The 13,411-nt window shown below is 47.3% G+C and overlaps 2 protein-coding genes and 1 pseudogene across 3 annotated transcripts; all 3 read right to left on the reverse strand.

Annotated features, from left to right (window-relative positions):
- Positions 1-253: 253 nt before the first annotated feature.
- On the reverse strand, positions 254-2,483 carry LOC307097666 (E3 ubiquitin-protein ligase RBX1-like; annotated as a pseudogene). Its single transcript has 2 exons — positions 2,430-2,483; positions 254-761 (listed from the first exon to the last, which is right to left on the reverse strand). The product of its transcript is annotated as an E3 ubiquitin-protein ligase RBX1-like (transcript).
- Positions 2,484-2,932: 449 nt separating this feature from the next.
- SLC39A2 (solute carrier family 39 member 2) lies at positions 2,933-5,466 on the reverse strand. Its single transcript, XM_079769497.1, has 4 exons — positions 5,186-5,466; positions 4,868-4,998; positions 4,577-4,627; positions 2,933-4,148 (listed from the first exon to the last, which is right to left on the reverse strand). Exons 1-4 carry the CDS (start codon positions 5,298-5,300, stop codon positions 3,510-3,512), a joined length of 936 nt encoding a protein of 311 aa, XP_079625623.1. The 5' UTR covers positions 5,301-5,466; the 3' UTR covers positions 2,933-3,509.
- Positions 5,467-6,717: 1,251 nt separating this feature from the next.
- On the reverse strand, positions 6,718-12,856 carry METTL17 (methyltransferase like 17). The gene is made up of 14 exons (XM_079769261.1): positions 12,734-12,856; positions 12,429-12,582; positions 12,206-12,340; positions 11,103-11,184; positions 10,766-10,847; positions 10,373-10,446; positions 9,832-9,926; positions 9,131-9,201; positions 8,847-8,954; positions 8,506-8,574; positions 7,794-7,844; positions 7,439-7,531; positions 7,046-7,230; positions 6,718-6,971 (listed from the first exon to the last, which is right to left on the reverse strand). The coding sequence occupies exons 1-14, from the start codon at positions 12,812-12,814 to the stop codon at positions 6,866-6,868; spliced, it is 1,386 nt and encodes a 461-aa protein (XP_079625387.1). The 5' UTR covers positions 12,815-12,856; the 3' UTR covers positions 6,718-6,865.
- Positions 12,857-13,411: the final 555 nt, after the last annotated feature.

Consider the following 13,411-nt stretch of genomic DNA (forward strand, 5'->3'; position numbering starts at 1 on the left):
ATGGAAACCTGGCTCTGCAGGCCAGAGTTCTCTATTTTTCCTGATATTTTTTTCCCTGTTTAAATATAAACAATCCACGTGTGAGGTGGAGAATGAGGATGGGGAACAGGGGTTAAGACTTGAAAACTGTTCCACATAAATTTTCTTGTGACTATTCCAACTAGCTTCTACTCTTATCCGTTTCCCCATCCTACATATCTTCCCTCCTATTTTTATTGTTCAACTCATAATCTTTTTTTTTTTTTTTATAGAATCCAACTGGATTTTGACACAGAACACAATAGGATTGCAGGAATAGCGAACTGAAAAGACAAAGCAGAAAAGACCCAGTTCTATCTAACTTACAATTAAGTAACAGGAAGGCAAGTCATTAAATGAATAACAAAACAGTTGAGCTTAATGGAGAATATTCTTTTTCTAGTGCCCATACTTTTGGAATTCCCACTCTCTGTTGTCCAGCAGACACACCTGCCGTGTTTTGAGCCAGCGAGAGATGCAGTAGAAGTGAAAAGCATGATTACTCTCCACACAATGGTGCATTCTTCAGAAGTGGCAGGTGCCTGGTTAGCCTGACACTCTATGCAAAGATCCATAATGTGGTTCCTGCAGATGGCACAGTTATCAACCACAATATCCCAGGCCCAGAGGGCTACTGCATTCCACTTTTTCACTTCAAAGTGCTTCTTGCCTGCGCCGCTGTTGGTGCCACTCGGGGTATCCACAGCGTCTTGCCTGCTGCCGCCATTTTGGAAACACACGGTCTCTCAAGGCTGAATCAAGGATCACTCCTGATTCTGGCTTCCAGTCACCATGCCCTAGTGAACTCAGCTCTCCCTCCTCTCCTGTGGTTCTCATGCCTGTTCTTATTCCATATTTCCTTGTTTCGGTCTCATTTAAAAATCACATTCATCTTCTGCTCCCTTACAGCCCTCTCTGGCTTCTTGCTGGGGATCTTCTGAAAATAGTCAAGATTGTTTCTCTTCCTGATCCTGATGTTCCCTTTATGGAGCCATTCTGTAGTCTGTCCTGGTTCGTAAGGATCTTGGGAACGGGAAATGGTCATGGGGAGGAAAGAAAGCACTGCTGGCTGAAGGTAGAGGTGGCTAAAGGGGAATCTAAGTGCTCCTGGATTGGGAGGAGGCAAAACACATGAGTCACTCTGCTTGAATTCTCCTGACCTCTGCTCATTTACCTCAATTGCTGATTTCATCAGTGACCCAGAAACACATGCAGAGCCCTGGAGTCTAATGTACTTCTCTTCAAGTCTCCTTTCTATAGTCTTACAGTCCTCTGTACCAGAAATAGCTCTCTAATGTCCATATAATCGTGCCCCTTCCAATTCATCCTTCTGAATGTCCTGGCAAGATCACTTAAATTGAAAGCAGCAGAGAACTGATGCTGGATATTTTCTACTGGCCCCTCCAGGTTTCTTTCTGACCCGTGCTTCCTCAGGCTGATCTATCAGCAATGCCCCAACAGATGTTTTTATCCTTTGGCTTTGGCTTAGGCGGGGCCAGTAAAAGACAGGACAGTAGATCAAGAGTAGGAGAGTGGAGGTATTCCTCTGCTTCCTCTTATGGAGCCCCTGCAGGCTGCTGTATTCTTCTACCAAGGGCCACAGCTCTTAATGGATGGCTCTTGAGTTTCTGGTAACTGCTCCTTCTTTTCCGCCTCGGTAACAGCATTGCTATTACTCAGCCCCACGGTGGTCCACCATCACTTGTTGCTCTGTCCTAATCTTGGCCACACCTTCTACACACTCTGTTTATTAAACTTGCCTCAATTATCCAATGTGCTCTCTGCTTTCTCCTGAGACCCTAACACATAAGACAGGAGGAACAGGTAAGGTAAAGATGAGGAAGGGAAGGTAAGAAGAGAATCTGTACATTGAGGTTTTCTTAGCATCACAAAAACATGGGTTTGAAGCCTAGTTAGTTAGGTGATCAAGTTATTTAACTGCGGAGTGTGCTTCCCAGGACTTACTATGGGGATAATATCTACCTGGCAGGGTTAGGAAGGTGAGATAATATATGTAGAAGCAAACAGTAGAGTTCCTGGCACATAGCAGATGCTCAATGTGGAAACTCTATCATCATGACAACATACTAGACCCTGATCTGACTGTGTTACGTGTGAGAGCATTTAGCACTGAAGGGAAGCAGATTGGGATGGGCGTCAGGGAAATTATTTCCTCGTCATTTTTATTTGGTTTTGCCTTTAGCTTGGCTTCTCACTGATCCCTGGGTGCGTGAGCTGGGCTGGTGAGGAGGTTTCTATTCTTAATTTGTGGGGAGGGGAATTGAAGGACAGAAGACAGAAATGAAATGAGATGAGAATGGAACTCAGGAGACCTTGCTCATGTTAAGGACACTTGAGCTTCTCCACTGAAAGTATTTGAAGGGGCAATTGGTGAGGGTGCCTGAGCTCACAGGCCACACCTCCTCTTTCCCTGTCTCTCCACCAAGTCTGAGACCTTCCTCCATCTCGTGGGTCAGGGCCGTCCTGCTCCTCCTCAATTCCAGATAACCAATTTTTTTATTTGTGCAGTTTTTAAGAGAAGCAGCACATTGTAGGGGTTACTCACCTGAAAGGCAAATGGTCTATTGGGGAGGGACCAGAGGCATAGTGGCAGGTAGGGCAGGCGGAAGGAAAGTCACCATGTCTCGGCAGAGCCAAGTAATCACCCTTGGAATTTATCTGGCGCCTTTCTCTCTTTCCAAACACACTGCTTCTTAATCCTGCAGCACAAGGCAGCTGGAAGGAGACAGAGGCTCAAAGAGCAATCACGTCCCTGAAGCCACACAGGAATCAGTGTGAAAAATAGAAACCAGGTGGAAGTAGGCTCCGTGGAGAGTTTGATGGACATGTGGGCGGCTGATAATAAGTACTGGGAGTGGGGTAGGTATGGTTAGTGTAGAAAAAAATCTAGATCCCCACCGTTTCTGTTTTTAGACCTCTTCTCCTCTACATGCTAGGAACTCTGGCTCAGGATCTCAACACCGGTGGGTAAGGTGGGAACCAGCTGTTGGAATTTCAGCAATGTGCCCATGTCTGGGGGACATGGCTGCATGTGACACAATGGCTAGGGGCTCTGATTCCAGAAGAAAAGACTGCATCCAACACTCCCCCTCCCCACTTCCTGCTCCACTAGGCTGCAGTTAGGTAACCCGGAGAAAGGAAGAATAGCATGCTTGAATGAGGAGGGTAAAATGGACATTTATTACACACAGTAGCAAAAATGGAACAAGAGTCAAATCTGCAGTGATGGTCTTTATATCAATTCTCCAAAGTAAAGGCACTCAACCTAAAATAAACGTCCCTTTCTCAGTCCTGGATGAGCAATGGGATCTCACGTAGGAGAGGCTGGGATCCAGTTCATGGGGATGATGCCTAGTGAATGCCACTTAGTCTCAGTGGAGAAATGTCTGAGGACCAAAGCCTTTTGGGAGGTGTCTCCTGGAGGTAGGGACATTATTCTAGATGGGTCCATCAGAAAAGTCAGGAATCTCTCAGGCCCACAAGGCAATTAAGGCCATGAAGGCAAAGCCAGCGGCTACACAGCCCCACTTGACCAGAGGGGCCTCAGGACCAGCTAGCTCCCTGGGCAGAATTTCTAGGAAGGTGACATACAAGAAGGTGCCAGCTGCCACACCCTCTAACACAGCCTGGGCTAAGCCTCGCCCCCCTTCTGAGTCCCCTCCAGCAACAGCCAGCCCCAGGGCTACACCCAAGGGGGACATGAGAGCAAATGACAGTATGCAGAACACCGCCCATCGTGACGCAGTGCCGACCTGCACCAGCCGCAGTCCTACACCAAACACTATGAGCCCCTTGTGAGCCAGGACGGCAAGACAGAGCTGCACGGTGGCTACTACTGTTGTCTGCAGCCCCACAGCCAGACCTTCAAACACGGAGTGGAAGGAGAGAGAGAGCAAAAGGATGAGGGCTCGAAAGGGACTCTGTGAGGGCGAGGGTGAGGGTAGAGGTCCATGGCTGTGGAGTCCAAGGACATGAGCCCCACCCACTTCCTCCTCCTGCACTTTTGATCCTCCATGGGCTCCAGGACAGCACTGCAATGCCAGCGACTCCAAAAAGAAGACGGAGAAGAAGCCCAGGGAGATGATGAGCTCTCCATAGGGATAGTCCGTCTGGGAACAGAGAGAGGGGCTGTGGGACGGGAAAGGAAATGCAGTGGATGGAGGTATGGAGGTGGGATGGGAGACTGGAGAGAATGGGTAATGTGGGACTAAAACATTAAAAAGGGTAGGCGAATGAAGCCTGGAGAAGATATGGACATGCAATAAGAATACCAGAGGGGCCAAGGTTGCAGGGTCAGGAGGGTTGAAATGTGGGGAAACAATGAGGAGCATGTCTAAGGGTCTAGGGAAAGAAGGAAAAAGTAAAACCAGAGCTTTGTCTGGGGTTCCATAAACCCCAAAGGATGGGGTTGGCTCCTCCTCTCCCTACAGTGTCTGAGCTGAGGAGCAGAGGGATTCCTGGTACTCCTCAAAAGGACCTGGGTATGAGGCGTCTCTGGTTCTCCTCACCCTCCAGGTTGGGTGTGGGAGATACTTACATAAGCTGAATTGGCATCTCCAGAAGAATTTCCCCCACTCTCTGTCCTGTTCTAGGGAGAAAAAAGCAGAAATTAGATGGGGGGTGGAGCAGCTCAGCTTCCTGTCCTGTCCCTTCAGCTCCACTGCTTTCCTTACAGTCTAATCTGACCTGTTGTCATCATTCCACACAACACAAGAGCTGACATTGTCTCTATCGTTCCACCCCTGTCCTTGGCTCTATCACTTCCCTCCTGTCTCCCCTTGGTTCTGCTCATCATCTGGCTTCTCAGCCCTACACCTCAGCTGCTCACCTGCATCACGATCTTCTGGATCTCCGACTCAATTCCCTCCAGGGCTTCAGCAGTCATGTGCATGAATCCTGCTCCCAGGAAAATACCGGCAGAAATGCAGCCCAGGAGGCTGAGGACCTGGCGGTGACGACCTAATGAAAAGCAGGAGTTACAACCAGTTGGCAATGAGGAGATGGACAAAGGTGACTAACGAGCAACAAGGAGCACTCAACATCCAAGCTTGGGGATGGCAAGAGAATCAGAGCAAGGTGTCAGGGTAGGGTGACAGGGTTGAAGTCAGACTTAGATCATGGGGGTAAAGATACAGAAGGGCTATACCTCTGGCTGCCTCCATCTGGAACCATTTGAAGCAGATGGGAATAAGGCCACAGACCAGCGTGAGAACCAGCAGGGCAAATAGGCAGCCAATTTTTACTCCTAGCACTGGTTCCATCCTTGGGGTACAGGATAAGCAGAGACCTCAGAATGACAAATGGAGTTACAAGCTTTGGAGCAGGAGTGGTGCCTTAGGTGGTCAAAGCTGTAGTGTCCACTCCTGAGTTTCAGGAAGCTGCTGGATCCTCTTTGTGCTGCCTGTTTGCACAGCCTTGCATAGCTGACTGGGGCCCAGCCCTAGATTCCCGCCCTCCCCCTACATGGAGGCCCCTCCCCTGGCTCACACCAAAACCAGAAACTCCAGACTCCCTGCCAGGCACAGCCCTGTGCTGTCTTCTCTTCAGTTCCATGACTAATCCAAGGACTGTGGACTTAGTTCATGCCTGGGGCTCGTCTAATCCAAAATGGCACAGTCTATGGTAGCTACTTCCCAGCTATTTTGTGTTGGGGACAATCTGGTCCTGGCTCACTCAGGACATTTGATCTAAGCCTTCCATACCCTCCCCACCCCAATGCAAGTCTTATAGGCTGCTATGCTGATACCTGAACCTTACCCTTTCAGAGGGGATTTGGGGCCACCTGGGGTTAAGAAGGAGGTGGGGCTAAGGAGTAGTGCTGCTGTCACTCTGGGAACTAGTGGATGAGGGGACTCCCCTTTCCTGTAACCCCAGAAAAATAGCTCCAGGTATGGAAATGTCTGGTGGGCGTTGAGATTTCTAATATTACAACATTGAAACTGTTACCACTTCTGACTGTGCCTACTTCCTGATATACATGGCGGGAGAGGGCCTGAGAGTTTGAATACACAGAAAGTTGCTCTAGCTCTGAAATAGCAAGGCCTAGGGCAGTGGTCGGCAAATGGCGGCTCGCGAGCCACATGCGGCTCTTCCACAAAATACCACGGCCTGGGCGAGTCTATTTTGAAGAAGTGGCGTTAGAAGAAGTTTAAGTTTAAAACATTTAGCTCTCAAAAGAAATTTCAATCGTTGTACTGTTGATATTTGGCTCTGTTGACTAATGAGTTTGCCGACCACTGGCCTAGGGGAACACAGAAATGAACCAAGTAAATGAAGGACCCTGTGTGGATATGCCAGGGTTGAGATGGATGATTTGATCCTGAAGGGATCAATTCTTGAAGGACACTCATGAGGCAAACTCTGGGGAGCTGATGAACCCTGAGAAATAAAAGGAAAGGAAGGAGGGAGAAAAAGAGGCCAGGCAGCTGCTGGTCACCTGTCCAGGTGGCCCGTCTAACTACCCTGAGACCTGCTGAGCCAGTTCTCAATGCGCGTGGGGAGGCTTTCCCCACTCCCCCATTACTTCCCTGGGAAGTCCTGGTCTCTGGGAGAAGCAGCAGTATTCTTACAGGAGGGGCTGAGCTTGAGGTTTCTGTGGGAAGACAGGCATTGAATCTCTGAGGACTCACTTCGTTACAGGATAGGCCGTGATGACTAACATTTATACCTTTTAAGAATCACAAGACTCACATATTCTTTGAAAACCTTTAATTATTAAAAGTTCAAACAAATGCATATATATAGGGGTACCAGCACTCCCAGCCTGGATACCAGGTAGCTTTAGCCTTGGCAGGCACGATACAAGAAAACTCGTTACACATCCTTGTCAACTCTCAGGGGGATCTTCAACAGGGGACGGAAGAAGCTCAGACGACGTGGTCACAGGTAAAAGATCTCCCCAGGAGCTGACACGGGCACAGCGATACAAATCCCTGTGAAAAAGAGAGGTCAATGTGGGGGGTAGGTTCCTGCCACCTCCCACTAACTGTGGTCACAGCCTCCGTACCTGCCATGGCGGCGGGCTGTGAGCACAGCATGCTGCATACGCCCATCTGGACAGCACAGGTGACAGTGCACATGGCGGGGCCGTTTAAGGACAGGCTGAGTGATCCGCGGCCAGCGATTAGCTTCCTCTGGAGACCCCCGGGCAAGGATTACCATCGAGAACTTTTCCTCCTTTGGCTTCTTGCTCTAAGGTAAGGATAGAGAGACTGTTTTAGGGGAAAAGATATGGGGAAAATGTTGACCCCCATTCCTGCAACCCTTTTCATATTCTAGGTCATGCACATTCAGGCCCTACAAATGCTCTCGGAATTTTCCAACTCCTCCCACCTGATTCTTTTTCATCCTGCTTTCCCAAGCTACCTCCTCCCTGCTGCAATATTCCCAGGGTACATACCCAGCTGAAGGGGATGGGATGGTAAGCCTGGGAAAAGCTACAGGCCAGGGGCTTAGAGGCTGTCAACTGGGGACAAGGAAGTTCATGGGGACACTGTAAACACACATGAAAAATATGAGGTAAGACGAAAGAACCACAGATCATAATACTGGCAAACGAAGGGTGCTGGGGTCAGGAAGGGCCCAGGGGTAAGGGAGCACAGCAGCAGGGGGTAGGGAGAGCAGGGGATCCACTGAGAAGAAATCGGATCGGGGCACAAAGCAGTGGAGGGTGGCTTAGCTTTGCCCTCTCACTTGTCCTGGACACAGCTGAGCTCAGCTCTTTGCATGCTGAGAAAGGTAGAAGCAATACTCACTGGGGCAAAGACAAAACCAGGCCGAGGGTCCAGAGGTGACTTCTCCTTTCCCTGAAATCAAAGGAAATAACAAAATTAAGCTGGGCCTGCAGGGTCTATTCTCATAAGTCAATCTCTGCACTCAATCGAGGACTCTTTTAACATCCGATTCTGGTAATTACTAACTATGTTCTTTGAGTTAAGCTGGCTACTTCTCTAATACTCTAAACAAAGAACTTTCTCTTTGCAGCAGGAGAAAGGCAGGAACTTGGCACATAGAAAGGTACTCTCCTTGTCAGCAACCTCCACTCTCAAAAAAATCCCATTCCAGGACAATTAAATTCATGATTTTACACTGGCTCATAAAGTCCTAGAGATAAGGTTTTTGGCTCAGCCATGTCCTAGGTCATGGGTCAGCAAACTTTTTTAAAGGCCCAGAGGGTAGGCAAAATCTGTTTCTGTCCCAACTATTCATCTCTGCCATTTGCAATGTGAAAGCAGCCATACACAACAGACACTCAAATAAGCCTGGCTCATACAAATCCTGACAGGCAGGATTTGACCCACAGGCCCTACTTTGCCAGCCACCACCCTACAGGATAATGACTTTACATGCCTACTCTCCTGAGAGTCACTTACCTTTGTACGACAGTCTTTTCCATTTTCAAGGAAGTACTGGTAATTGGTGACAGATAGGTAGGGGTTGGGGGAAGAGAAGGAGAAAGAACCTTACCTTAAGGACCAGGTCCCTGGCTTCCATGAGAAGGCAGTGCCCAGCTTTTGTTCCATTCTCCACCAATATCTGTTCACAAAGAGGAAAATGAGCAGAAGCCCTGAATTATATGAGAACACAAATGTCAGTAGCTCTGTAAGAGCATTCACAGATGGAATAGCAGTCCTAAAGAAATGGCATTATATGTAAGTTAGGGATGGTGACCCTACAAGAGGGACAAAGGGATCTATGCAGGAGAAAAAATGGTCAAGAATGAAGACAAGCTCCAATGTCGAGAAGGAAAGGAATGAAACCCATGAAGCTGCTTTAAAACTTGAAGGGAAAAGTGGATTTTTACTCACCAGAAAATCACTTGTCTTGCGCCACAAGGTTTGGACTACCTCCGTGCGGTCAGCCTTGCTGGGCAGTTCACTAAGGGAAAAGGCTGATACCACCACATTGAACTGTACCTGAGGACCAAAACAAAGAACGTGACAGACCCGCTATCTCCCCCTTCCTAGAGCACAATCAAGTCCTCTCTCTCTAAATTTCTTCTGCTGTCTTATCTTCTAACATTCAATGCTGAGGCCACAGTTTTCCATCTGCCAAATTCCACATTTAGCATACTCTACATATAGCCACTTGCCTTAGGTGATACAGGTAGAAACTGTCTGAAAAAGACACCTGGAATATACAGCTTCCCATTTTCTGAACCACCTGTAAAGACAGAAGTGTGGCAACTATGAGTTAGTATAGCATTGATTTTCAACTGGTGTGCCGCAAGAATGTTTAAAACATGCAATACCTGGCTATTTAGTCAGGGGCACTGACCTCTTTTACCTTAGATTGTCAAATAAAAAAATGACAGCCAAAACAATAGCCGTCCAGTGTGAATGCATCAAAACAATACCTATTTTTTTGTCAGATGAGCAAAAAATATATTTTGTGTGTGCTGCTGAATTCTAATAACTAGCTTATGTGTGCCATGAGATGAAAAAGGCTGAACATCGCCAGTGTATAAGTATAAATTAAAGTGATATCCTGGTAAGAAACATGGCCCTGAGAATAAAGAAAATGCTAGGTGAGATGCATAGGGTAAGCGAATATTAAAAAGGACAGGGAGAATATTGGGACACCTGTCCTGTTAATCTTTCCCAACCCATTCACAGTCCAACAAAGCCTCCTCCCTACCCCCCGCCACTTGACCATAAAATTGGAAGGATACCAGACTCATCTTTAACTTTTAGCTCTCTCCCTTACTCCCAAATAAAACACTCTTTCCAGTATGCCTTTGTTTTCTTAACTGCTTCAACTTTGGAAAAGCCCTTCCTGATAGCTTGTCCTCACCTTTCAGTAACTTTTCTGCCAAATCCAACATGGCAGATGAACTGTCCACACACATATATTCACGTAGGCTCTGACCCCAAATACTATGAGCGGCCCTAAGATGACAAAATATAAATCACCAGTTCTCATGACAAAGAATCATTCCTACAAGGGAACCCTCTATCCTGAACCCCACCCCTGGGGAAACAGAATGCTATGTTAAAATGTTGGAAAAACTAACAATGTTATTTTCTTATTTACAGCTCCTTAAAAAAACAAACAAACGCAGACTCAGGAAAACTACTGTAGGCAAACTAATTTTGATATGTAAAACTTATGCCCTACACTAAATTCCTTTCTTTTATCTTTGTAAATGTGGGTCTTTTGTCACTTAACATTTAAGTTCTGGCTCTAATCCATATACCTTCTCATGCCTTGCCCATTCTGGGGGAAGAAACATTTGAACTCCCAACTTTTCTATTTTCCCAGTCTCTTGATATTGGTTTTGTGTAAGCCTGGCTCTCTAGAGCTAGAATGGATAGAGACAGAGAAAGATACTCACCAAGTAACAGAACCAGTACCTGACCCAAAGTCCATCAGGGTTTTTGGTTGGAACTCTGGAAGTTGAGTCTGAATCTAAAGAAATATACAACACCCCACAGTACGGTAAGTGGACGCATATTTAGGGCCTTGGCAAAAAATGAATTAGGAGACCAAGACAGAGGGTATGAGAGGGTGACTGTATTTTGAGATTTAATATAAATACTTTACATAAAGGAAGCCCCTAAAACAGTGAATCTAAACCTTTCTGGGTCCCAAAATCCTTTCAGAGTATAAGGAGAGCCTCTTAAAAAATGCACATGAAATCTCCCAAGAATCCTATCCCAGAAGACTACTTTATGAATCAGGGAACTGATGGTAAAAGGGTTCAGGTTGGAAGTTGCGGGATCTTCACCTCATGGAATGCCCTGGAGACTGCTGCAAAGCCACCATCTAGTCTTGCGGCCATATACACCAAGCTCAGTCCCTCATTGTAGCTGCCAGAAAAAATCATAGTCACTTCCACTGGGAAATAACCTCTATCCCACAGGTACCTCTAGATTTTTAGGAAATGAAATTTTTGGAACAGGCTCTTCCAGGTCAGCAATTTCACTTTGCAATACAGAAGAGTCCTGGGGAGCCTGACGAACCAGACTGCTTTTTGAAACATAAAACTATGTAATTGTGCTTGTCCAACTCTCCTTCAAAAATCAAACTTCTCTTCCTTCTGCAGCCCCTCCAGTCCCCCTTACCTCAGTTCTTGCCAATGGTAGGTAGTTTTACGTAGGGCATGCAGCACTGCTCCACGAAGTTTCTCCTCTGTCTGAAATGAGTCTGGGGTGAGAACAAGGAAGAATAGGGCTCAAATCTAGTATCTGAACATACCGCCTGCCCAGCCATCCCCAACTCCCACCTGGGGAAAAGCCTTAAAGCTTAAAAGAGAAGCCAAACCTAGAGAAAAATTTCAGGTAAGAATAACTATAGCATCAGTGTATCAGATAGTATTTGTCTCTAATAGCAGTTTATTTCATTTGATCCATCCCATCCCACAGGTTTGGTTCTATATGGAAGGGAAATGTGGTAAAGATGTGTAAAGGAGCCCTGGATGGGTGGCTCAGTTGGTTGGAGTACTGTCCTGTACACCAAAAAGGTTGTGGGTACAATCCCCAGTCAGGTGTGTATGGGAGGGAATCGACTGATGTTTTCCTCTCCCTCCTTCTCTCTCTGAAATCAGTAAGACATATCTTCTGGTGAGGATAAAAAAAAAAAAAAGTTATCGGATAAGGACAATATTTTGTGGATTTCCTCACATCCCCCAAACTTAAGATTGTGACGTCTCCACTGTTCCTACAGGGAGGAATGGGACTTGGAAATCTTAAGTCTCATAACTGTGTTCAGTTCAGTACTATTTTATTTACTGAGTGCCTATCATGAGCCAGGTACTGTGGGAAGTACAGGGAATATAAGATGTATAAAAGACAGGTCTATAATATGAAGGAGCTCACAATCATGAAAATGACAATGCATTATATGTATTCTTCTATCCCTGAAGATTTCAGCACTAGATAAGGAGTCATACAGGGGTTTTTATTTCAGAATAACAACGTAGACAGTCCTAATCCAGTGGATTTGGAGGAAAAAAAACACAAAGCACTCGTTGACCTTCACCAAAGTCCCAAGGTCAATTTCTGAAATAATCTATCTTCTCTTAGTAAGGCATCATTGTAATAACTGTTCTGTCCAGAAAGTCAAACAACAAACTGCAATACCTATTTGAGAGACTAAAATTATTTCTTGGTCTTCCATTTCTCACTATTTCGATTTGAACTACTCTTTAATTATCCTTAAAGCCTACCAGAGTTTTCCAGGAATTTTTTCTCAAGACGTGCTGCCCGTCTTTGCAACTCCTCTGGCTCTACAGGTAAATGCCGGCTCCAGAGATAATTGGTCAATGCTTGCACCTGCTTCTCCACATTGGGCACTGAATTCTCTGCGGTCCAGAGAGGAGAAGCGGCATCAGATGTGAGAAGGCACGGTCTCCGTTTCTTCTCGGGCTCCCCTCTCCCACCGCCACTCACTGAGCAGCATGAACTGCGCGGCGTCGGCCAGTGCTCGAGGCAGCCGCACGCACGGCAGCTTCAGGATGCCGGGGTGCCGGCGATGGGGCCTCTTCCCCAGAAAACCGGACTCGTTATCCACCTGGGATACGCCGGGCACAAGGGCGGCGAGAGCCTGCAGGCCGGGAAAGAGAAGCAGCTCGCGGGGCAGCGGGGAAGGCCGCGGGCGCTCGCTCAGGGAGGGGCCGCCGAGGGCGCTGCCGCTCGGGGCCGAGCTGTTGCCCAGATCCAGAGCCTCTCCGAGCGCAGGGACAGTGGGCACTCACCCGGGACTGGGGAGCCACTCCAACGCCGCGGCGCCACCTGCCCAGGGACAACAGACAACTCGGGCCTCTCGCGGTCGCCATGACTCCGGATGCGACCCGGAAACGGAAATGTAGTTGCCTGTGACCTTGAGTCTGGCCGCCGCGAACTTCCCAGCGGAAAGCCGGCACGGGAGGTATCAGCCAATGAGGAGCGCGAGTGGTTGCTAATAGCCAATAAGCCAGTCGGTAGGTGGGTGGGACTTGGACCTCGGTTTCTAGGTAACCAGCGTGAAGCGGCGTGGTCTGGGTTGGGACTGGTCTCTGGGTTTCGAAATCCAGGGGGGAGAACTCTGAAGTCATGGCTCTCTTACCCTCCACACCCCCGGGAGAATGAGTATCGGTAAGATGAGATAGAAGCCAGATTTAGGCGACTAAAGAGAACAACAATGAATAGTTAATAAATTTGTGTTTGTGTGTGTGTGTGTGTGTTTACGTTAGTTTCTCTTCATATTAAACCAGCCCCCCCTTAGGTAAATAGCTAACACAGAGATCATTATATGCCAGATACAGTGGCAAGCACTTTTACGTAATATTACCACATTCAGTCCCCACAATCCTATGTGTATGGGATTCTGTTTTTAACCCCATTGGTAGCTGAGGAAAGTTGAGGCTTCAGGAGGTTAAGTTCCACACCTGTGA

The sequence above is a fragment of the Cnephaeus nilssonii genome (genome assembly GCF_951640355.1).
Source record: "Cnephaeus nilssonii genome assembly, chromosome: 4".
Taxonomy (NCBI): Eukaryota; Metazoa; Chordata; class Mammalia; order Chiroptera; family Vespertilionidae; genus Cnephaeus; species Cnephaeus nilssonii.

Excerpts from the sequence above, each read along its gene's own strand:
- SLC39A2 (XM_079769497.1), bottom strand. The coding sequence starts at position 5,300 with ATGGAACCAGTGCTAGGAGTAAAAATTGGCTGCCTATTTGCCCTGCTG. Across the intron at positions 4,999-5,185 it reads CCAGATGGAGGCAGCCAGAG|GTCGTCACCGCCAGGTCCTC; the intron begins GTATAGCCCTTC and ends GCTTTTCATTAG. Across the intron at positions 4,149-4,576 it reads GAGATGCCAATTCAGCTTAT|ACGGACTATCCCTATGGAGA; the intron begins GTAAGTATCTCC and ends CTCTGTTCCCAG.
- METTL17 (XM_079769261.1), bottom strand. The coding sequence starts at position 12,814 with ATGGCGACCGCGAGAGGCCCGAGTTGTCTGTTGTCCCTGGGCAGGTGG. Across the intron at positions 10,848-11,102 it reads TACCATTGGCAAGAACTGAG|CTACAATGAGGGACTGAGCT; the intron begins GTAAGGGGGACT and ends TTTTTCTGGCAG. Across the intron at positions 7,532-7,793 it reads CTGGTTTTGTCTTTGCCCCA|TGTCCCCATGAACTTCCTTG; the intron begins GTGAGTATTGCT and ends GTGTGTTTACAG.